The sequence below is a fragment of the Vigna unguiculata genome, chromosome 9, assembly GCF_004118075.2.
Source record: "Vigna unguiculata cultivar IT97K-499-35 chromosome 9, ASM411807v1, whole genome shotgun sequence".
Lineage (NCBI taxonomy): Eukaryota > Viridiplantae > Streptophyta > Magnoliopsida > Fabales > Fabaceae > Vigna > Vigna unguiculata.
Genome location: NC_040287.1, coordinates 34,579,491 through 34,604,071, shown reverse-complemented (window position 1 = coordinate 34,604,071; position 24,581 = coordinate 34,579,491). Strand labels below are relative to the sequence as shown.

Below are 24,581 nucleotides of genomic sequence, written 5' to 3'. Positions count from 1 at the left end.
TGTCGAGGCCTTCATCACAGCCCCAGTCACAGCCGTCGAGGGGAGGTGCGAGACCACAGGCAATGGGCAGAGTGTATGCCGTGACGGGTGCAGAGGCAGCTGGATCAGGTAACCTTATCATCGGGTCTTGTGTGATAGCTGGTAGGAGCTTGCATGTTCTGTTTGATTCGGGGGCGACACATTCTTTTGTGTCGGAGTCTAGAGTAGTGGAGTTGGGTCTTCCGGTGAGGGAGCTCCAGTATGACCTGGTGGTGTCCACACCTGCTTCTGGGTTGGTCAGGACCTCGACCATGTGTGCTAGGTGCAAGATCGAGGTTGAGGGGCGCAAGTACAGGGTAAACCTCATCTGCTTACCCTTGGTGGGACTAGATGTCATCTTAGGGATGGATTGGCTATCTGCCAATCACATTCTCATCGACTGCAACGAAAGGAAGGTGTTGTTTCCTAGCTTAGAAGATGAAGACCTGTTGGTGTCCTCACAGCAGGTGGACAAGGCCATGAAGGAAGGATCTCAATGCTTCTTGATTCTGACCCAGTTATCCGTGGAGACTGAGGTTGGACCCTTGGAGGCGCCTGTAGTGGGAGATTTCTCGGATGTGTTTCCTGAGGAAGTGCCTGGCTTACCCCCTGCTAGGGAGATAGAGTTCTCCATTGACCTGGTGCCAGGAGCAGGACCAGTGTCTATAGCACCCTACAGAATGGCTCCTGCTGAGTTGGTGGAGTTAAAGAAACAGATTGAAGAGCTGCTAGAAAAACAGTTTATCAGGCCGAGCGTATCACCTTGGGGAGCGCCGGTGTTACTGGTTAAAAAGAAGGATGGTAGTTCCAGACTCTGTGTGGATTACCGACAGCTGAATAAGTTAACCATCAAGAACAAGTACCCTCTACCCAGGATTGACGACTTGATGGATCAGTTGCACGGTGCTGCAGTGTTCTCCAAGATTGATTTGAGATCAGGATACCATCAGATTCGAGTCAAGTCTGATGACGTGCAGAAGACCGCTTTCAGGTCCAGGTACGGACACTACGAGTATGTGGTGATGCCGTTTGGTGTGACTAATGCCCCCGCTCTGTTCATGGACTACATGAACCGAATCTTCAGGCCATTCCTAGACAAGTTTGTGGTGGTTTTCATAGATGATATCTTGATTTACTCGCGGACTCCAGAGGAACATGCGGAGCATCTGAAGATAGTTCTGAGCATACTGAGGGAGAAGCAGTTGTATGCAAAGCGGTCAAAATGTGAGTTTTGGATGACTTTAGTTCAGTTCTTGGGGCACATGATATCGGCTCAGGGCATAGCAGTAGATCCATCTAAGGTAGAAGCTGTGCTAAGTTGGGAACGCCCTAAATCAGTGACTGAAGTAAGGAGCTTTGTGGGGTTGGCAGGTTACTATAGGAGATTCATTGAAGGATTCTCTAGGATAGCAGCACCCTTGACCCAGTTGACCCGCAAGGATCAACCGTTTGCTTGGACCGACCGGTGTGAAGAGAGCTTCCTAAAGCTAAAGCAAAAGTTGACTAGCGCTCCGGTGTTGGTGATTCCTGATGCTGGTAAACCCTTTGAGGTTTACTGTGATGCCTCTCATCAGGGATTGGGATGTGTTCTGATGCAAGAACGGAGAGTGGTGGCCTACGCCTCACGGCAGTTGAAGAATCATGAGAAGAACTACCCCACGCATGACCTGGAGTTGGCAGCAATGGTGTTTGCGTTGAAAATCTGGAGACACTATTTGTATGGTGCGCAATTTCAGGTTTTCAGTGACCATAAGAGTTTGAAGTATCTGTTTGACCAGAAAGAATTAAACATGAGACAGAGGCGGTGGATGGAGTTCCTGAAAGATTTTGATTTTGAGTTGTTATACCACCCGGGGAAGGTGAACGTGGTGGCTGACGCCTTAAGCAGAAAAGCAGTTCACGCATCTCACATGATGGTCAGAGAGTTAGATTTGGTGGAACAGTTTAGAGATATGAGGTTGCAGGTGATCTTAGATGAGGGGGTCATTAGATGTAACCATCTCACAGTGTCTAATGATTTCCTTAAGCTGATAAAGGAGAAGCAACAGTCAGACCCCACGCTACAGAGGACAGTAGGGTTACTTGGTACTGAGAAGGCTAAGGATTTCTTGGTGGGAGGTGATGGGGTACTGAGATTCAGAGGCAGGGTTTGCATACCTGAAGATTTAGAGTTGAAAGGTACGATTCTTGAGGAAGGGCACAAGAGCCGTTTTAGCATACACCCAGGCATGACTAAAATGTATCACGATCTGAAAGAATCGTTTTGGTGGACGGGTATGAAGCAAGATGTCGCTCGATATGTATCGTCATGTCTAACTTGTCAGAAGGCTAAGATAGAACACCAGAGACCGGGGGGGATGCTTCAGCAGCTCGAGATACCCGAGTGGAAATGGGATAGCGTTGCTATGGACTTTGTCACCCACTTGCCTCGGACTGTGAAGAACCACGATGCTATATGGGTGATAGTAGACCGTCTCACCAAGAGTGCTCACTTCCTAGCAGTGAATTTGAGGATGCCTATGGTGAAGCTAGCACAGTTGTATATCAGTGAGATCGTGAGGTTGCATGGTGTGCCATCGAGTATAGTCTCTGATAGAGACCCAAGATTCACCTCTCGCTTTTGGCAGACGCTACAAGATGCTATGGGTAGCAGGTTGGCTATGAGCTCTGCGTATCACCCTCAGACCGATGGACAGTCCGAGAGAACTATCCAATCTCTTGAGGATCTCTTACGGACGTGCGTGCTAGACCATCTGGGTACGTGGGATGAGGTCCTACCTTTGGTAGAGTTCACATATAATAACAGTTTTCACACCAGTATTGGCATGACACCTTATGAGGCCCTCTATGGCAGGAGATGTAGGACGCCTTTGTGCTGGTATCAGGATGGGGAATCAGTGGTGGTGGGACCAGAACTCCTGAGGCAGACTACCGAGAAGGTCAAGCTCATCCAAGAAAGAATGAAAGCATCCTAGAGCAAGCAGAAATCATATGCTGATCAGAGGAGAAGACCTTTAGAGTTTGAACCAGGGGGCCATGTTTTCTTGAGAATTACCCCGACTGCTGGCGTGGGGAGAGCCATCCGTCAGAAGAAGTTATCTCCTAGGTTCATCGGTCCATACCAGATTCTGAGAAGAATTGGACCAGTGGCATATGAGATTGCCCTACCTCCTCCCTTGGCCAACCTCCACTCAGTATTCCATGTTTCACAGCTCAGAAAATATGTTTCCGACCCTTCCCATGTACTTGAGATGGAAGATCTGCAGATCAGGGGAGATCTCACAGTAGAGGTTCAACCCGTGGGTTTAGGAGATGTTCAGTTGAGGCAGCTCAAAGGGAAATCCATCAGACTAGTCCAGGTCATTTGGGACAAGAGGACAGGTGATTCCACTTGAGAATTAGAAGAAGATGTGAGAAAGTCATACCCACACTTGTTCTCTGGTAAGTCTTAATTTTCGGGTCGAAAATTTTTGTTGTTAGGGAGAATGTAATACCTCTCTTTTTACCCTCTTCCAAAAACAGAAGCTCACTCTTCTTCCTCATTCCTTCCACTCTCCTCTGCAACTCCAAACTCTCTTCCATTCCCTCTCTCTGTGCTGCCATCTCACCATTTCCTTTTTCCTACTCAGATTCTGGAAGAACCAACCAGCAGGAACCTCCGCAGCTTCCTCCCTCAAACCTTCATTCCCCAAGGTAGGTTTCTTTTAAAATTGGGTTCGGTTCCAGCTAGAATCCTCTAGTTACTCGCTGATTTCTGAATCTAATCACGAAATTCTTTCTTCTCCATGTCGTTGTGATGAATTCCTCTAGGTTAAGCTAAAACTCTGCTGTCTTGTAAATCTGCTTGAGTCCACCAGTTAAAGTCTTGGCAAAAAGGTAAGGGAAGCTAACTTTGTAACTCATTTTGGTGTTAATTGCGTTTGGGAGTGCTTTGATTTCATGATTGCTTGTTTAATTGATGTTTGAGGCTGCTAAAGTATGAAATTGAGTGGGGACGGCCTTTGGGCGAGTTTGCATGTGCAGAACAGGGAGGATTTTCTGGTAGTTTCGCCTAGGCGAGTTGGTCTCGCCTGAGCGAAAATACCAGAAGCTCACCTCTGTCATTGTGCGAAATCTCGCCTAGGCGAGTTGGAGTCGCTTGAGCGAGATAGCCTCTCGCCCAGGCGAGCCTGCTTCGCCTGAGCGAGAATTCGTCCAGAACTTCTCTTTGCCTCTGTAAGGGCTCTCGCCCAGGCGAGGGCAGTCCGCCTAAGCGAGATAACCTCTCTAGCTTAGGCGAGACCCTCTAGCCTAAGCGAGATCCCCTGCAGAAAACTGTTTTTCCCACTGTTTTGTTTCCTTGATGCTTGATTGGTTGCTTTAAGATGATGAGGGTTGATAATGGTGTGAGATCTTTATGTATGTTAAACTGTATGCAAACTTTGGGTGTGAGTGTGATGTGAATGGATTATGTTATAGTTAGGATTTCAAGGGAAATCCTAAAGTATGTGGTTTAGTGAATGTAAGGGCATGAGGACTCAGATTGGTGACATCCTGACGCTTCCAATAACCATTAAGACTCAAATAGAGTGTGATGGATTACGTCGGGGGAAGTAGCAGGAGGTCCTGGTCTATGATTCCGATCCATCATAGAGGTGATGGGATTTACCTTGAGAGTGGTTGGGTGAATACCCCTTGTGCCTAAGACTCTGCAGAGTTTAGGAGCCACTTCAAGTGCAAGTCACCAAGAGCTCCAATGCCACTTACATAATCCGGATATCGAGTCTAGAATGAGGTGTGATGTTATGGTCAGGATTAATTGGATTGATTTTAATTGATTATGTATCAAAAGTATATTCTCTGTGGTAGAATAAAAATACCAATTGCATGATTTACTCCGTGTTCAGTTAGCTTACCCTTTTAGTTTCTTTTGTGTTCTGTGTGCCTTCTATTTTCTTTTGCAATGACCGTCTTTAATGAATGGCGCGAGCAGATAAAAGTGCAGGTGAAGGTACACCTTTCCCGGACCGACGTCGAGTGAGTTCCTAGACGTTTCCCAGCTGTAGTAGCCTCTTGTTTCTCTAGTAAATGTTTAGGATGTTTTGTAACTTTCAGTGATGTGGGCTGTACATATTGATCAGTGTATGCACTTCTTTTGGATGACTGTACTAGTTATGCTGACCTATGTCACTAACTGCTTCTGAATTATTGAAATTTAAATGTTTCGCTTAATAGTTTAAAAACTATAAAAACGGGATGTTACAGTATTCGTTCCGATTATAGTAAAGCGTATTAATTGTTTAAAGTTTAGTAAATATTATTTTATGCACATATTTATTATCATTAAGGAAGTGTGTGTCTAATTCTAATTCTGATCTATTTTTACTTGTTAAATATTAATACTTGACTAGCATTCTTTCTGGTTAGGAGTGTTTAAAATTTAACCCATCTAAACAAATTAAAACTAAATATAAATAACGAATCAATTTTGTTCGATTTATATTTGAATTTTCAAAACCAATTAAAATCAAATTAAATTGTAATATATACTTTTAATATATTTATTATTATTATTATTATTATTTATTATAATTACAACAACTATTATAATAATAATCATAATCATCATAATAATAAGTTATACATTTCAATTTAATTTTTCTTACAAAATTATTTGATTTATGAATCATTCGACCTTTCATTTTAGATACCTAATCAATCAGGACACTCAACAAATGGATTGACAAAGATCAAATACTCACACTAAGACGGAGACATCTCATGACTCATGAACTCTCGACTATCTACTAGACTAAGATTTCTCCCGAACGACAACGTGAAATTTAGGAAAAAACTAAATAATTATGAGAATTAAGGTCTAAATTGATATTCAATTTAGAAACCAATTTATATACTATTTTTTTTAACTAAAACTTTGGTAATTAATGTTAGAGATCAATTTAGTAATCAATTCAAAAATAAATTATAATTTTTTATTCATAATATATACTATTTAAGATATCAATAATCTTTAGTTTATAAATTGATATCTAAATTAATTACTACATTGACTAATTATTTTTTGTTTATGAAATTAGTGGTTATTTAAGCATTTTCTTGTAATGAACTAAATTATTAAAAATTATAATTTATAGATTTTAACATTTATCACTAAAATTGTTTTTTTTTCTTATAAATTTGAAAAATGTAATCTTATAAGAGTAAACTAGAAATAGCAATAACTATTTAGGAGACTATATCAAACTTTCTAGTGTGCAATGAACTTCATGTTACTGAGTTTTTTGAGATGCAATCATATAGGAATGGCAAAACGAGTCAATCTATCCTATTTTGGCTTGTTTTATTTTTGGTACGCAAAAATTGGATTGAGTCAAACTAATTCGAAGGGGGTTTTCTTCTTGCACCCCCAATTTTTCTTTCTACACCTCTAAGTTTGATTGTGAAGACCATTATATCCTTCAACAAAATAAAAATAAACTATAAATTAAATTTCTCTGCAGCCTGCACCCCTAAGAATGAAATTCGGTACTCCGGATTCTGAAAGCCGGTAACCCCAATTTTTGTTTTAATTTTTTTTATATATTTTAAAATTATATTTATATATAATTATATTATTTATATTAAGTTTAAGAAAATTTCTAATAATTTTATTTATATATTTTTTAGTTGTATATCTTTATTGTTTAAAAATAAGAATTAATTTGATGGATATTGGTTGATAAAAGCGATTAAGATTTTATCTCTGGTCATAATAAAATTATTTCTCAATAAGTCATCAAGAAAGTATTAAAGTGAGAAAGAAAAGTAAGGAGATAAATGATTATCTCAATATGTGTCATAAATCATTCATATTTTATTATGATTTATGTATCTTAAATCTATGATTCACTTATGATGTTTTTTCCAAATTAAGTTTTACCCAAATTAGTATGAATCCTAATTATGATTTTAGGAATTTTTTTATCAGATTGGCATGAATCTTAATTATATTTTTACCCAAATTAGTACAAGCTTAAATTATGAAATTTAAAGGTTGTTGTGTTTTCTGCTGAAATGGTAAAATTTATGGATATATCTTGGGTTGCATTACAAATTCTGTTACACATAATGAATTAGTTGGATAACCTTGATTTGGAATAAAAATTAGAATACTTATGTTGTGTGAATTCAATGATTTAGAAATATTATAAATTGAAAAGTGCATACGTGAATCATTCTATAAAAATGGTTTAAGTAAAGAAAATGAAGAACTTTTTATTTAACTAGAAAATTAATTTATATATAAAAAAATTAAATTTGACACCCTTAAAATTTTTATTCATGTTTTGCTACTGTTCGTATCTTGAAAATCGATAATACCGAATTCTGAAAGCCGGTAACATTGGTTTCTGAAAGTCGATAACACCGGGTTCTGAAAGTCGGTAATTCTGACTTCTGTAAGCCGGTAACTTCGACTTCTGAAAGCCAGTAACTTCGAGTTTTGAAAGTCGGTAACTATAAACCAAAATAATAAAAGTGGAATTATAAAAATGTTGAGGGTGTAAGAAAAAAATTTGGAGATGCAGGAAGAAAAACCCATTCAAAGTCTGAAAACAAATTGAAATGTTCGACTCATCATGCAGTGGACGACGGGCTAGCAGACCAGCCCAGCCCCTCCCTTCTTCGCTTTCATAGTTCTTAAAATACAAAAGATATGCGTACAAAATTTGAACAAGCTCTGAACTTCTCCAAGCGGAAAAAATTGAAATAAATTTCTTTCAGAGTTACTATCAATATGTACTTGCACCACGCTTCCAAAAAAATGCTTGCTCAAAAGTTTCACTTGCTAACAAAAGCTTTTAATTTATTTCACTACTTAAAAGATAACCCTATGTACGTAGTAGTTAAATAATTATGTAAAAATAAAAGGTTTTTCTATTATAAATGTATTTTATATTTTTCATTTATTGAACAATATGGAATACTAGTTAACAAGATTCATTAATTAGTTTCTTCTCTTCTTACCATATTTGTTCTTAAAAATCTACAACGAACCTATACTGTACTCATGTGATTATAATTGATCAAGATCTTAATTATTTGGTTTATTAGCAACTATTCGGTCCAATATTTTTCATAGTTGAGTGCGTTGTTAGACTTCATAATGGATGGATGAATAATTAAGGAATAAAAAAATGTAATTTCTCTCCCTCAACTATGTTTCACCTGGCAGTTGATCTTCTTTGATAACTTTATTTTGTCTATACAAAAGAATAAGTATTTGTAACTTAAAAGTTGTATGTTTAAATATTAAGTTGTATATTTTTTTCTTTCCGCCTATAAAAAAAATTAATAGTCTTTTATTTGTAAACGATTTTTAAAAGTTGTTTTACAGGAGAACTTTTAATCCTAACTCATCTCTACAAAATTAGTTCTAAAGTGAGATATGTACACTAAGATATTTAATAAGAGTTTTATTGGATAATAAGTCCAATAAATAATAAATTTTTCTATGATAACCTTTAGATGACTCTAATACTATTTTAAAAGGTATAATTATTGATTTTGTCCCTTAAATTTTTGGTTTAGTTCAATTTGGTACCCATATTTTTTGTTGGTTCAATTTAGTATACCCCAATTATTTAAAAGGGTTCAATTTGGTCTTCTCTGTTAAGTTGGAGTTAACATTGTATTTGTACAGGACACGAGTTAAGCCGTGAATTTTTTTTTTAATTTTTTTTCTAAATATTTATAATCTGTCACATGTTAAGTTACTGTCGTGCCACGTGACAGTTTACAGTCATGACACGTGATAGTGGTAAAACTTGTTTTCAATTTAGTCTTCTATTACAATTTTTTATTCAATTTAGTACCCCAATTCTTTAAAACGATTCAATTTTGTCCTTTGAGACCAAATTAATAAATAAGTTTAATTATAACTTATATATACATATTAAAATTATTGTTTTAAATTTATACATCAAATCACTACACCTAATATATTCAAATTATTTTATTTTTTACAAGTGTAAAAAATTTCAAGTGTAAAAATTTAAAGGTAAAAATGTAAAAAAAAAATAATTTTAGTATTTAGGTGAAGTGATTTGATGTATATATTAAAAAAAATTATTGTAACATGTCTATATAAGTTGTAATTAAGTTTATTTACTAATTTAGTCTCAACTTGAAAATGACAAAATTGGATCATTTTAAAAAATAGAGTTACTAAATTGAACAAAAAATTTAAAATAGAGAAAAAAATGAAAACAAGTTTTACCACTGCCACGTGTCATTACGGTAAATTGCCACGTGGCACGACAGTAACATGACACGTGGTAGATTATAGATTTTTAGAAAAAAAAAATTAAAAATTAAAGAAAAAAAATTCATGGCTTGACACGTGTCTTATACGGGTCACAGTGTTAACTCTAACTTAACGGATATGATCAAATTGAACCTTTTTAAGTAATTGGGTATTAAATTGAACCAACAAAAAATATAGGGACCAAATTGAACTAAACAAAAAAATTAGGGTATCAAATTAGTAATTACACCATTTTAAAACGCAAAACTAACTTATAAGATGAGATTTACACCATTTTATTAAAATTTTAACTTATCTCTTGTCGAGATAAAATCTTAAAGAAATTATAGTATTTTACCTCTAAACTATTTTTAAATATTGTATTTCATCTTTAAATATTCTTTTAATGTATAACATAATAAGCTCAAGGATAATATTTCACATGATTTAAAAAAAATATATATAGAGAGACCAATTTAGTTTAACAACAAAATACATTTTTTCAAAAAATAATTAAGAAAACATATTTAAAAAAAAAATCTTACTTTATGCACTTGACAAAAAAACAAATACGGCTTTTACATCTTGCAGAACTTAACTTTTGAAATAACAATTTTATCAAATTATATATTTTCTGGAATAATCTTTTTGTGATTTTTGAAATAACATTTTCAAAACAAAATTTCTGAAACATAAATGTGTTTTGGAATAAACTTTTTTGAATGTAATTTTTGAATAGAATGTAATTTCAGTAATTGTCTTTTGGAATGAGTTTCTCATGATACTTATACAAAATATGTTTGAAAAAAAAAATTAGAACACATGGATTATGTTCTAAAAAACATTTTGGGAATGAGTTTTACATTTTATTCTCCATTTCATCTCTTTCTTCTTGTATGCATTCTTCCTCTCTTCTTTTACTGAAGCGGGTGGTGGTGATCCAATGTGGTGTAGTGCACGTGAATGGTGTTTAAGTCTTTTCCTAGTATTGTTGGGTGCAATTAATAATTACATGGAGTGGAGGAAAAATAATCAACAAATAAACAAAAATAAAATCTCAATAATCACTTCAAAGCCATATCCAAAAGTAGTTGAGAAAAGAAACGGGTTTAGAAATTTTGTTCTCACTAAATTTTTAATTTGAACTTTAATATAAGTTGTGAATTTAGGGTTAAACATAGTTTGTCCTAACTATTATACAAAAGCACAATGTATAATATGTATCTTAACCTTAAAAAGTTGTATCAATATGTTTTGAGGTTACATTCGACCTCAAAGTGAAGTTTTATAAGAATAAATTGGTTGGAGTGTATGATAATCAACTCGATTGATGTAATGCTATTGTGAAGTATACATTTCACACATTTAGAGATATCAATTCGAAGAAATTCCAGAAAATAAGAAAGAGGTTAATAGGTTGAAATGACAAATAATTAACATTTGTTCGAAGTGTGTGTTTGATTAAATTAATCATTATTGTTATCTCCTTTTTGTTTTATTTTTTTTCAAAGTGTCAAAAAGAGTGATAAAGGAAGTTAAAAAATTTAAAAACAATTTTTATGGAAATGGAGAACATAATAAAGAAAGAAGTGTGGGTGAAATGATCAACTATATGTAAACCCAACAAATTCGAAGGAATAAACATAAAGGATATACAAAGTTTTAATGAGACATTACTTGCAAAGTGAAAATGGGGTATACTATAAAAACACATGTTGTTGAAGAATATATTAGAATCTAAATATAAGGGTTTGAGATAACTAAATTAACCTAATCAATCCAAACATGGATATGTGTGGTGAAAGAATTTGAAGAAAATATGTAGGTATGACATGGGCAAACATTGTTTGACAATAATATCACATAGAGTATAGATATGGAAGTATCAATCAAATTCAAACCTTATGATGACAACAATGTCAGAAATGGTGAATTGGAATAATAATGAATGAGAATGAAAATTATAGTGGAAGAGGAAATGGTTTTAGTAGGAATTATCTCAGGTTGATCCATTGAGGAATGACTTAACAAGGTCTTCATAAAAAATATAGAGTCAAGACTATTGGTTATGGAAGGGATAACATATAGATTCATATACAATCAAATATGTGTACAAAATATTGCAAAAGAACATAAGTGAAGAAAATGACGAATTTTTTCAATACTATGGATAACAAATGCAATTCCTATGTAAACACTTCATATGAATGAACTTGAATAGAATTGCAACCAAAGAGAACATATAAATATGGAATTAAATATCATGTAAAACTTGTGTGCTTTGTAAAGTACAATAAAACTACCCAACACTTGTTTTTCAACTATAAAGTGTCTAGTATAAGAACATAAAAATAATATGTTTTCTATGAGTGTCATAATTTATGTGAAAAAATATTTGAAATTGCTCGAATGAAAACCTTTGCATAGATTATAAAAATCTAAAAGATAAAACTTCTTATTTTTTGACCAGTGGATTTATCCAAAGACATGCATTATAACCATACAAAAGTGAATGTTGGGTTGATTTTTTCTTGTCAAACACTTAAACAAAAGTACTATGGGATTTTCTTTGTGAGAGAACTGTATTTTCTTATGACATTCCATATATTATTCTATGTCTTTTGCTCATTTCTTCTGAAACTCAAGTACATGGTTAACAAGGAATAAATATTAAAGATGTATCTTGAACAAATTTTGAATTGGTTTGGTTTACTTTTTGTATATATAATGCCTAGTGGAGTAGAATTTGTTGTTACTAATCTTTAATTTTGATGTGCAACCTAGATAGTGCTAGTCAAACTCAAACAAATAGAAAGACACAAATATATGCAAATGTATCAATTGAGACAAAGGACAAGAACATAAGAAGACAACTGGATCAATACATAGCAAGATGAGGGGAAAAAGACAATGTTTTAATCTTTGCCCCAAATTTGTTTATATTCAATTTTAAATTAATGTTTTATTTGGACTGAAGTCGATATTTCTATAAAACAAGTAATCCAAATAGTTTTTTTATTTTTCAGAGGTGATTCTAGAGTGAATTAGAAAGTGAATTTTGTAAAAGTTTGTGATTGAATTGACTGATGTGATATATTAAAAAAAACTTTTAATAGAAAAAAATTAGATTACCAAAATGTCCCTATTGTTATAGGTAATATAAAATTATATATAAATAATTTAAAATTATTTTATAAATTTTATTGAGTGATTGAAAATATAAAAAAAAATATTTATAAAAAATGAATGATATAATATATTTTGTTTAAAAATAAATTTAATATATAAGGTGGAAAATAATTAATTTACCTAGAAACTTCTTTTTTTCTTTTTAATAGTAATTTTAGAAGTAATAACTTTTTATTATAACCATAATAAATTATTACCATCGTTAACATAGAATTAAGAAAGTGAACTAAAATCACGTGTATTGATTTTAACAGTTAAATCACATGTAATAAAAATTAAATAATGAAGGATAATTTAGTAAATCCAGTTGTGTCACCCTCTCATCTCACTATAGATAGTGAGAATGAATTTTTAGTCAATCCCTTTAATCATCTTCTCCCATGACCTTGTATCACCTCCAAAAGAATATGATACTCACCTCCTAATCATCTCTCCCCATTCCTTGTGAACATTACATCTCCCCAAAAGAACTCAGCCTTAAATAGAACAATAACAACATTACAAGATTTGCAAAATTTGGATGTGAATTTTTCTCATCCATTTCGAGTTAATATTAACAAATGCTATTATTTTAATTCTCGTGTACAGTAATTTTATGTATTTTAAATTCTTATTTTAATTATTAACCTCGCTTAAAAACATAAAATCAAAGAAAATACCTTTTATTAATTATATTTGTTAAAGTATTTGAATTAGTTCCACTAATATAAACGCACTAATTAAAACATTATTTTTTTTCTCAAATTGAAAAAAAAAATCTGAGTGTTAAAAAAACCCTTGAAATATGTAAAATTTTTAAGACATCTTAAAATTTTCTTCCGTGCTAAAAATGTTAGTTTTCATTATTTAAAATATGTCAAATTCATCACAGACGCTTGGAATATATATATATATATATATATATATATATATATATATATATATATATATATATATGTATAACTTTTTTTAGAATATACAAATTTTAATTATAAGAAGGTTGACGAAAAAACTAGATTGAAGTAATTCTAAAAATATGTAAAAAAAATAATCAATTGTTCAAAAACATAAGAAAACGCGATAAAATGACATTAGCATAGTAGAATTAAATTTTAAAATGACAAAAAAAAATGTTAACGTTGCGAAAAAAGGAATACGAGTCTAGCGAGTCCTTTCCATTTGTCGAGATTCAGAGGTTCCCAGTCCCATGGCATTGTTGAAGGAATGGAAGGAACGTGTATTCTGAACACCAAATGTTTGCAAAAATTCCTAACGTTGAAGATTTTGCCACCTTCTCTCTCTGGTCTACCAAATTATCGATCATCACTTGTTCTTAAGTCGGTTGCAGAAAGATTCAACTGAAGAAGTCGTGAATTTTAGAACGTTCAACGCATTCAAATCTTTAATTAACAAAGCACACCCAAGTAGTTGGGCATGCTCAAATTCTGACACATTGCTCCCGCAAGAACATTAAGGAGGTTGTATTAATAACGATGATGTAGACTTCAGTGTCGACATTAAAAATTAAAATTGGGAACTATTTTGCGCATACGCAAGCAAAGCTTTCTGTGGGGGCACCGTCAGAAAACGCCATCTTCCCTTCATTCATCAATTTAATTATTAAAACACAGAGTTTGCAGTAAACCAAAATGGTTGGTATAACATAATCCAATTTAATATGGGAATAATGAAAAGTAAAAGCGAAGAAGTAAAAATATTAAAAATGGAGGGAGGTTTCTTGCATGACTTAATTGGTGAGAGAGTGGGACCTCTGTTAGCGAGTGACTCAAAGTTATGGAATGAATGTCAAATCTTGGTTTGTTTTGGACGGTACTAAAATAATCATTCTCCTTTTTAATATTTGGACACCAAACTCGTCTTCATTGGCCTTAGGTTAGAACAGTCCATAGTTAATTTAGTTTAACCAATATGTAACATAGAAAATATACATTTTTTAAAAGAAAGTTAAGTTACAGTTGTATCCTCATTTGGTTGTTCCTTCTCTGTCTACCACCTGCCAAGGAAAATTGTGTATTTTTACACGCTTTTGAATGAATTCAAGTCTGTTTAATTTTCCGCGGGTTGAGTCAAATTGATATTAATCTCTGAATACTTAAATAAAGTTGTAAGGCATAATTAGCATGAGAAGAAGAAATGTATGTCACACACTGCATCGTCGGAGGTTGATCGACAAGTTGGTTTGATGGTTGGGGACATGGCAGTATGCAACTGCCCAGTGACAGATGGCACAACCCAGTTCAGTTTCTCTATATACATAGTTATTAAAAGTTTAAGATGTTATTTAAGGAGGCTTTAATAAAATAAACACTAAAAATAAAAAAAACTAACATACTTATAAAGACTTTAAAGATGTATTTAGGAAGAATTGAAGGAAAAATATGTTACCAATAGTATGTACATATTACATTAAAATGATTAATATTTCATTTCATATTTTAGATATACTTACGCTGGCTTAAAAATTATTTAAAATATTATTAAATTAATTATTTTTACATTAATATAATTTATTACTTTTTTCTTATACTCAACTACAACAATATATATTATTATAAAAAAAATTAGTCTTATATTTCTATTAATTGCATTTCTAGTTTGTTTCTATTTAAACTCTTTATTTTAATTATATTTCTAATAGTAATTAATGGATCTATTAATACTTCTATTTATCTTTTTACACTGCTTAGTACAACTCATAGTTATAATTTGTGAAATTAATTCCATTTAATTGTTGAATATTTTAAATGGACTAATATAGTAAGACTCATTTCTCTATTACAGAATTTCTTTTAAACTCTAATCTATATCATAATATAGATTTCAAATAAATATGTATATTTATCATAAAATGCTTATAATTTTATTTTATTTGAATTAATTAACGAAAATACAAAAAACTAGTCTTAAACACATCTTATCACGTCATCATTAATATTGAAAATAATATAGAAATCGATGCGTAAATATAATTTAGACGAAAAAGTATATATAAATAGCTAATAAGCATCTATACACAGCCAATTAAAACTATTTTATAAAGGAAAATACTCATAATTACATGTCAACAATTAAAGTGTGTAAATAAACTATAAAAACTAATAATAAACGTGTTCATCATTATACTCATTTAAAATTTAATGTAAACGTTGAGGCTAGACTTGGGAAACATAAGTTTAAGTATGTTGCTTATTGTTTTTAATATACAATAGCAAGCAAGGACATTCTCCGAGGCAAAATGTAATCAGCTGCTTGAACACTAAAAAAAATCACAAAAAATAGTTTCCTGGAGCCAAAATTTACATCTTGCCTCTCCACTAATTAAAAAGAACAAGAAAACCCTGGGAAGATAAACCTATTTTAGAAATTCTATGGTGTTATATGCAGATCGCTGTACATGCGTTAAGGCACAGCACTCCACTAAAAAAAGGAGTCCAGGTAATAATTGTAACGTTTTCTGACGAACTCTAACAAGCTACCATAGGTTCTGTCAGCAATGCCCACAAATAGAGCCTCTGTGTCTGGGCTAAAGGATATACCAGCAATCTCGCCAAATAGATCTATCTCTTGACCTTCTACATAACCAGAATGAGAGTCAAAAACATGGACGAAGTCTGCAGGCTCAGCCATGGCCAAAAACCGTCCATCAGAGGTGAATCTTAAGGCTCTTATTGCACCCATTCTTCCCTTTAACACAGCCATAGACTGTGAAAGATTTCTTATGTCCCACAACCTGCAAGTTGTGTCCTGGTTCCCAGTAGCTAATATCCGTCCATCTGGATGCCACGCCGATGCAAAAGAGTAGTCCAAGTGACCTTTTAAGCTTCCAGTAATCTGAGCGATACCATAATATATATAATCAGGAATCGCAAGAGATTAAGGAAAATAAAACCTTAAAAACAATTGCAAATTGAAGTACCTTTCCAGTGTTAGCATCAGCTATCAAGCACTCTGTACTGTCCCCAAGTACAGCTAACAACTTCCCATCCGGGCTAGCCGAAATATTCTGCAATGGCCAATGTGTAAAGATAACCGCTGTCGTCTTCAAAAATAGTAAAAGGAATATCAGTTGATGATACTCACATTAACAGACCAATCATAGTTGAAACAACCAAGAGAAGCAAAATTCTCTGCATCAAAAACCCGAACTTGGGAATCATTATTTGCTGTCATGACCCTCAACGACCCACTGCAAAATGAAGGTTAAGTTGTGAACTCAACCAAAACAAAAATCTTAAACAGAAGTGTCTGCATTTAGCTGCTTACGCTGGATTGCGGTAAACGTCCACAGCATTGGTTATGGCATTATCATCTGTAGTTATTTTACCACAAAATAGAACTCCAGGCTTCTTCAAATTCTGGTCCACAAATAATTCACACGCATTAAAAGGGGGCTTCATTCGGTTAATTATTAGATTGAGTTGAAACAAATAATGAAAACCATACCTTGCATATAAGCTCACCATGGAAACCACCTGCCACCATCAGATTTTCCTTAACAGTCATGGTGCTTATTTGCACTCTAGAGACTGGCTGAGCTAAAAATCCAGGACGCTTCTACATATGAACAAAAACACACTAATATCCATTGCATTGGGTACAACAGAAACAAATATGATTAACTAAGTGGCCACGTACCAGACTTGGAACAATTGGTTTGGCTACGTTAAGCACTTCTTTAGCCCTTCGTAATACTGCGGACCAGTGCATCACTGAGTAGTTTTGCATAAGGTATACATCATGCTTCGAAGTTGCCCACAACAAGTTCCTCAGCTGCACAGACAACAAATATATTGATGACATCAATATCAATACCCCACAGGTAAAAAGTAAGAGAAAATATAATATCCTAAACAAGCCACCAATATCCCTCTAAGCACCAAGTTCTAGAATTGAGCATGACGATTTAATTACAAATATTTCTATCAATTAACAATTAATCTAATTATTAGAACACAGAATAGTAGGGTATACGATATCGAAGTGTTGTGGAATTAAGCTGCTGTTTTAGTATACTGTGTCTTCTAATTGGTTCAGAGTATGTGTATGTCACGTGACGTTGGACTTAGGCTCAGAATTGTAGAAAGTAGAAAAAGCTATACATCTTTGCTATTTCCGTTATTACAAAAGAGGCAGAAATCAAGTAATTGGTGTTAAATATGGACATGATGCATGCCAGTGGCCGAACTACAATGGATGACTCTGATTCCTGGAGGGAGAACAAGACAGGTAGAGAAAAAAAAAGGTTATCGTTCTATTCATGTGTAAACACCGTAGTGATTGTGTAATTTCGTAGAAATCAACAATCACTGACACATGCACAGTTCATGATCATGTGAGTTCCAAACAAATAATAAAGTGCTTCATGACTCTATGATGCGGAGTACAATTTTTCTAAAATACAATAGAATTTATCAAACTAGCACAGTTCTATACAGAATGAATTATTACTAACATTTACATCATTAGTCAGGTAACAGACTATCTAAGGTACGAAAAGGACTAAACGTACAATAAACAGTAATTAAATTATTACTATTCTATAGACAATAAGAATGTAGAAATACACAACTAAGAATGAAGGATCAAGAGGTAAAAGCCTCTCTTGACAAGGAAAAGATCAACACTAACTAATAATAGATATTGTTAGAGCCCTCTCAGATCTGGTCAGATATTTTCCTATCATACCATATTATAATGTCCTGCCACGCTGCTCACTTTCCACCTGCTTTAAAAGCTGACATAAAGAGATAAATAGAGGGCCCAAATGCAAAAACATGTTAAGTAATAGATTAAATTGCAGGAAAAAAAAAATAGAGCTACAGCTACTATTTTCACAAATAGATATCAATTATAGAGAAGAATGCTTGCATAAGTGTAAGGGACTGACCATACATAAAAATTAGCAAACAGTAATGGGAAACAAACATTGAATTATTCAAGATTATTCAAGCTGCAGAATTCAGTACAGATTATTTTTCAACCGTATAAGTACAAAACTTACTACTGTTATAGTCTTAAGTCACTCCAGTAGTAGATAAGAAAGATAAATGCACGGTTAAAAGTAAAAAGAGCATATACAAGACAATCTGTCAACCGTGTAAGTTGTCTCCTCCGGGAGCCCAACAAGAAAGCACATCAACCATTTACATATTTGGCTCGACGAAAAATAAATAAAGGTAGACTAACTTTAATAGTGGAAGACTCTGCTAGTTCCACTTAGAAACAATATTGGTGTAATACAACACAAAATCATTATGTTAGTTTTGGGAAAAAAAAATGTGGAAAAAGTCGATAAAGATCTGCTCTCTAATCCAAAGTGTCGCATGTGGATGTGGGTAGGTGCTGTTTGTGCTCCATCACTATTTTGCAAGTACGCATATTACACATGGAACAGAATCTGTTTATAAGCATATTAACACACATGGAACAAAATCTGTTTACAGGAAATCACCAAACTCTTGAGCATGTCAAGTCATAGCATGGCCTTATGCATCCATACCCATAAATTATAATGAAACCGTCTTGTCTGAAGAAAAAAAATTCTGGCATCTATCGAAGATATTCTCTTGAAAACTGACTCCTTTGATTTCATATCAATGAAAGTTCAATAAACAAACAGACTGTAAACGGACGGGGAGAAAAGCATGAGGATCCGTGAATAAAATTCTGGGTTAAAAAGCCTTCAAGTAAGGCAAATGATAAGAAAACTGCTGAAACATCTTTATCAGAAAAATCTTCTAAAAGAAGATTCAATTCCTTTTATAAAGAAATCCGGGAACAGCATAAAATTTTCCCAGACAAATTAATTAATGATATAATATATTATGTTCAAGAGAAAAAAGGTTTACATATGTTAATCTTAAAAATATACAAAGCTTAAATTTGGATGAGAATTTATACATGTAAAATACCAAAGAGATCCTATTTAAATCCTTAAATAGAGGGAAGTCGCCTTTAATTAAATCTGTGTGTAGAAGAACAATACAAATTACATACCCTGCAAAACTAGAATACAAAAATTATGCACAGCAAAACTTTTCAGTCAGATAACTCTCAGCCAGGTATGGCTGAGGCGAACAACAGTACAGAAAACCTGCACGCATTAAAGCAAATAACCCATTTTATCTGATAACAGTAGTCCATGAAAACAAGATTAAAAATTATTACAAAAAGTATAACAAAGACTTCATGTAACATCAATGAACGCATGTTTATAACTTCAAGTTATTTAATTATAATTACAGTGATAAACGTTTAAAGCCAACATGTAACAGTGAAAAAGGCACATCGCAACTAAATGAGACCCCTGTACCCTCCAATTTCTGGAATCTACATAATAAGCGGCGATGAACAAAGTCTCTACCTGAAAATGCACAATTGTGGATTTGACGAGCCTGGTATTGAAGAAGAAGTCATAGAAGGTCTTCCCCTTCTGCACGTTCAAGCACTCCTGCAGAAAAAAATAAATAAAATTAAGAAAAACGGTACCAAATGATATTAATTTATTATTTACTTAGTACTATTAGGATCCAAAAACAAGAGAGAAAAACCTTATGAAGGTGGTTGCGTGAACGGGAGAGGCTCTCGTAATTCTTATACTGCTTCAATCGAGTCTCGCGGTACTTGTCTCTGCTATAATTGAGCCTCTCCCAGGGGATTCCCTGGATGTCCTTCCCGTTTCTGGCTTCAGAAGCGGTGGTATCAGTCTTTGCATTACTCTGTTTTCGCAAAAGAGAACGTTAATGACTGAAACAAAAGGAAAGAAAGAGAAAGAAGCAATAGCGAAGAAGGCATACGGTTAGGAGATCTTCGTCGTCAAAGTCAAAGTCAGAGTCGTGGGAGTCGGCATGGGAGGGTTGCTGAGGAAGAATGTCGCCGGAGGTGTGGCCATGGAAATCAGAAACGTCGTCGTAGTAGTGGTCGCCGACGTACTCAAGATCGTCGTTGTTGAAGTGCTCCATTTTGAGAGAGAATAAGAAGATTGAGATGAGGAAAAGGGCGCAGGGTGAAAGTGTGTGGTGGTGTACTTATAGAGTGGAGCAGGGAAGAGAAGAAGGGAAGGGAAGCGAAGGGAGAAGGGTGGGACCCGCCGTTTCGGTATTAGGAGGAATGTGGAATGCAAACTCTGGGCTCCATTTAACCGACCGTTACTTTACTGTCTCTGCCGTTAACTTCTAACCTCTGCTCATCAAACCGCAGGGCTTGGGTTTGGTAGGACCACTCTGACGTCATCGTTTTCTCATTACTTTTGTTTCTAAATTTCACGATTTGTTTAAAATTTTAAATTATAGTATAATAATGACAGGAGGTGGTAGTCAATTTCTTTTTATTTGGATGAAATAGAAAAAATGAAAGGCGAATTTTTTCTTACAAGTCAGAGTAGACTTTTAATAAAAACTAATTCCCTATCATGAAAAAATATTTTAATTTGATTGTATAGTACTTTATCTTATTGAATGCCATCAGAGTTCAGCCACCATATTATTTAATATATGTATGGTTTAGTTTTTTCTCTTTTTCTTAAGCTATTTTTGAATTAAAGTTTAAACTTGAAAATGATTGCAGAAATAAGAACTTACGATAAGAAAATTATTTTCTAAAACTTAAAAACAACATCTAAGTTAGAAGAGAATAAATATCTCAAACTATAATACAAAGAATTATTTTTATTTTAATTATGAGTTTAGGATGTTTTTAATTCAGAAATATTAATTTAGATTATCTGTTGAGTTTTTCTATGTCATTTTTTTATATTATTTATCTGTCATGTTTTCAAAATATTTGTATGGATACTAATTTTAATGTTTTAAATATATTAAAAAAATTAATATACGAATATTAATATATTTTTAAATCTTCGGACAGGATAGCAGCAACAAACTCACGATCTAAAATATTCAATATTTGGTTTTTTTTACCTGTGTCTTCTAGTTTTAATTATGTTATTTCTCTGAATACCATGTTTAAATTTAAGAAATTATATATTTATAATTTTGTTTTTTATTCCTTAATTGGTTAAATCTCTTGAGTATTATATTGATTTGAATGCTCTTAAAAATATTAATTGAAATCAGATTTTTTTTAATAACTCATTCATTTTGCAATTATATTCAATAGTTAATAAAAATTTACTTGAATATGGAAAAATTCTTACGAATATTTCAAAATGTAAAGAATATTATATTTTCTTTAATAGTCTTAACAAGAAGATTATCCATAAGATAAGGAAGATGTTTGTCTATTGACAGTCCTTGAATTTGATGTAAGCTCAATTAGGTGAGTAAAATATGTATTAATAATAATTTTATTTAGTTTTAAGTGTAAACAAATAAATTATCAATTAAATCCAAAAATAAAATATCTGCAAATAAAAAAAGTCATTAATTTTTATATAAAAAAATATCTATCAATATACCGTCTTTTAATTTTGAATATAAATGAAAAAAAAACTATTATTTAAATTTGGTACATGTGTTCAATAATACAAAAGCTTCCATATATCGGCTAAATGGGTACACGTAAAATCTTCATGTTGGAGGGGTATTTTTCATGATGATGAAGGGACTTTTATCTGTGCTTTGTGATTTAGTGGTATCATGTTGAATAGCATATATTGGATCTGAGAGAATATACAAAGGAATGGAATTACCTATGTCCATGGCATGGGATGCGAATCTCTTATCATCAAATCCATTACCCGGGGATGCTTAACTTTATATTCAGTATAATATAAATATGTATATGGATATCATAATTTTTTTTTCTAGAGAATTTAAATGTTATATGATAAAATGTGTTTTTTATAATAAATTTTGAAAAAGTTAAAATTTTATAATTTTATTAGAGTAATTGAATTATTTACGCTTTGAAAAAAAATTACAAGAATTTAGAATCTTTTATATTCTCAACTTTATATTTTAAATACTTGTAATTCGAATTAATATTACTTTTAACCGATTCAATTTCACTTTAGTTTTAATAAAACAAGTTCATCTTCATGTGAGATTGTTTTAATTTAGTTTGATATAATCCTGACCAGACTTGATGTTTTAACCAACCACGAGTTCAACGTAATTTCGTCGAATTTAATTTGATTTATCTCAATCTCACGTTGATCTAACTCAACCTAAATTTGATCTAAGTTAGACTCAACAAAACTTTACTTGATGTTCTAGTCTAAGTTATTTTGAATCCAGCTAAATATAAATTAAATATAAATGAATGATAGATTATCAGTAATGAAAAATATGAGATGAACATAGAAAAATAACACAACACACATCGAAGCAAATTCGTCACCTATAATACAACACTACAAATCACTAGTGAATTAAAATTATCATAGTTAAATATTTGAATAAACCTTATTACTCTTTTAACTCTATATTAATAATTATATAATCATGTTATTTCTTTTAATCATTAATAAAAAATTATACTTATACACACAATTAATTACTTTTGCAGACATTTAAATTTTCAAAAATGCATTTCAACCTTTTCATTCTCAGAATTCCCACGTCTGCACATGGTCTGTTTGTCCATAAAAAAAAGAGTTGACGAACAAGCAAATTTCAATGGCATCCTCCAACATATCATATCCAATCTCATACTCTGCAAAAAAATTGTGAAATTAAAAAATTGATATTATTATTCGTATAAGTGATAACAAGTTGTAGATAATCTTATTTTTACGGAGAAAAAATGTAGAAAATTGAATTTAAAGAATAAGCTTTACACGGTTGGAAAAAAAAATAGAAATGTGGTCCCGTTGAGCCAATGGTTGCTAGGGACGGGGTAATATAATCCACCAGTAGCGATTTGCGGAGTCCACGTGGCTGATTCAGAGGAAAGTTCACGAAGCCTGGCGATCGCTGGTTTCACCACGTGGCATGTGTCAAAGGCCTGTCCCACATACTTCCATTTCCCGAATACCTCACACCGTTTGTTCACCGTTTTCTTAACCATGATTAGTTAGGACACGAGTTTCCCAGCTTTGGTTTAATCCTAAATCATGGTTGAACCTCGGTTTCACCGCCTATTCCAATTGTTATAATGGTCTGGGTTCATTGTTTCTTGTGTTTCTCTAAGTGCTTGCTTAAATTCATCAAATATTATTAAGTTTCTTCAACTTAATTTAAATTCTAATTTCAGGATACATAAATATTATTTTTGAATGATTAACATTTTTGAAAATGAGAAATAATAGAAAATGGTGAGAATAAAATCGAGGTAGAATGCGCACAAAGAAAAACGTTACGGGTTCTATCTAACGTACAATCAACGGAGATGCTGCTTTCAACTCAAACAAACATGGTATAATGTAACGTTGGTTTGGAAGCGTTTGGCAAGAACTATGACAAGACAACGCAACATTGAATTGGATTGCAACGACATCACTGAATTGCCGTTTAGTCAAGGGAAGCTTTCTTAAAGAGACGCCACGCGTCAAAATGCACTGAAAACATCAATATGTATGTATGGTATTATCATCACTTAAATTATCTTCTATTTCTAGTTTAATTTCTATGTAACGTTAATGCAGAGTTATTATCCAATTATTTTATCTCATAATTAGGAACCTTATGTGGTTGAATCACCCTCCTAACACTATTATAATCGGGATTACTTTTATGTATTTGGTTAACTTTTAGTATTTTAAAAATATATCTAAATTTTAAATAAAATAAAAATTATAATAGAATTAAAAATAATTTATTACACTTTTATAAAAGAGCAACTTTTCCATCTCCGGGTTATGTCACTGCCCTGTTTGGTTGGACCACCATCACTTTGTTTTTTCTTCAAAAATATCTTAGTTTTTTCACTTCCATATTGATGCACTAAATTTATCTTTTTATCATATTTTGAAAAGTTTACTATTTAGTATGTATTTGAATTTAAGTTGAAGAAGTTAAGTTTAAATTTAACTTTTTTTTTTTCAATTTAAATTTGATTAATAATATCATTCAATTCAACCAAAAAGTATCCATCACTTAATTTGTTTTTTCTCCTTATCATTATACCATTATACTACACTTTAATATTATATCTTCATACTTCTTTTTAAAGATATGGACAAACTAATCCA

At 32.7% G+C, this 24,581-nt stretch overlaps 1 protein-coding gene and 1 long non-coding RNA gene across 4 annotated transcripts; one reads left to right on the top strand and one right to left on the bottom strand.

The window, feature by feature from the left end:
• Positions 1–3,561: 3,561 nt before the first annotated feature.
• LOC114162171 lies at positions 3,562–5,106 on the top strand. Its single transcript, XR_003599150.1, has 3 exons — positions 3,562–3,711; positions 3,829–3,894; positions 4,991–5,106. It is a non-coding gene; the product is annotated as an uncharacterized LOC114162171 (long non-coding RNA).
• A 10,498-nt stretch (positions 5,107–15,604) lies between these two features.
• Positions 15,605–20,521, bottom strand: LOC114162304 (uncharacterized WD repeat-containing protein C2A9.03). 3 transcript variants are annotated; one of them, XM_028046145.1, is made up of 10 exons: positions 20,287–20,509; positions 20,041–20,208; positions 19,854–19,940; positions 18,176–18,224; positions 17,126–17,260; positions 16,934–17,044; positions 16,754–16,845; positions 16,571–16,676; positions 16,407–16,493; positions 15,908–16,321 (listed from the first exon to the last, which is right to left on the bottom strand). In XM_028046145.1, exons 4-10 carry the CDS (start codon positions 18,176–18,178, stop codon positions 15,908–15,910), a joined length of 948 nt encoding a protein of 315 aa, XP_027901946.1. In that variant the 5' UTR covers positions 18,179–18,224; positions 19,854–19,940; positions 20,041–20,208; positions 20,287–20,509. The 3 variants fall into 3 exon arrangements, with proteins under 3 accessions (XP_027901944.1, XP_027901945.1, XP_027901946.1); XM_028046143.1 differs by lacking the exon at positions 18,176–18,224 and having other exon boundaries at positions 15,605–16,321; positions 20,287–20,521; XM_028046144.1 differs by lacking the exon at positions 18,176–18,224 and having other exon boundaries at positions 15,605–16,321; positions 16,934–17,041; positions 20,287–20,521.
• Between the last annotated feature and the right edge of the window lie 4,060 nt (positions 20,522–24,581).

Excerpts from the sequence above, each read along its gene's own strand:
- LOC114162304 (XM_028046143.1), bottom strand. The coding sequence starts at position 20,451 with ATGGAGCACTTCAACAACGACGATCTTGAGTACGTCGGCGACCACTAC. Across the intron at positions 17,261-19,853 it reads CCACAATTGTGCATTTTCAG|CTGAGGAACTTGTTGTGGGC; the intron begins GTAGAGACTTTG and ends TTGTCTGTGCAG. Across the intron at positions 16,494-16,570 it reads ACTATGATTGGTCTGTTAAT|AATATTTCGGCTAGCCCGGA; the intron begins GTGAGTATCATC and ends TGGCCATTGCAG.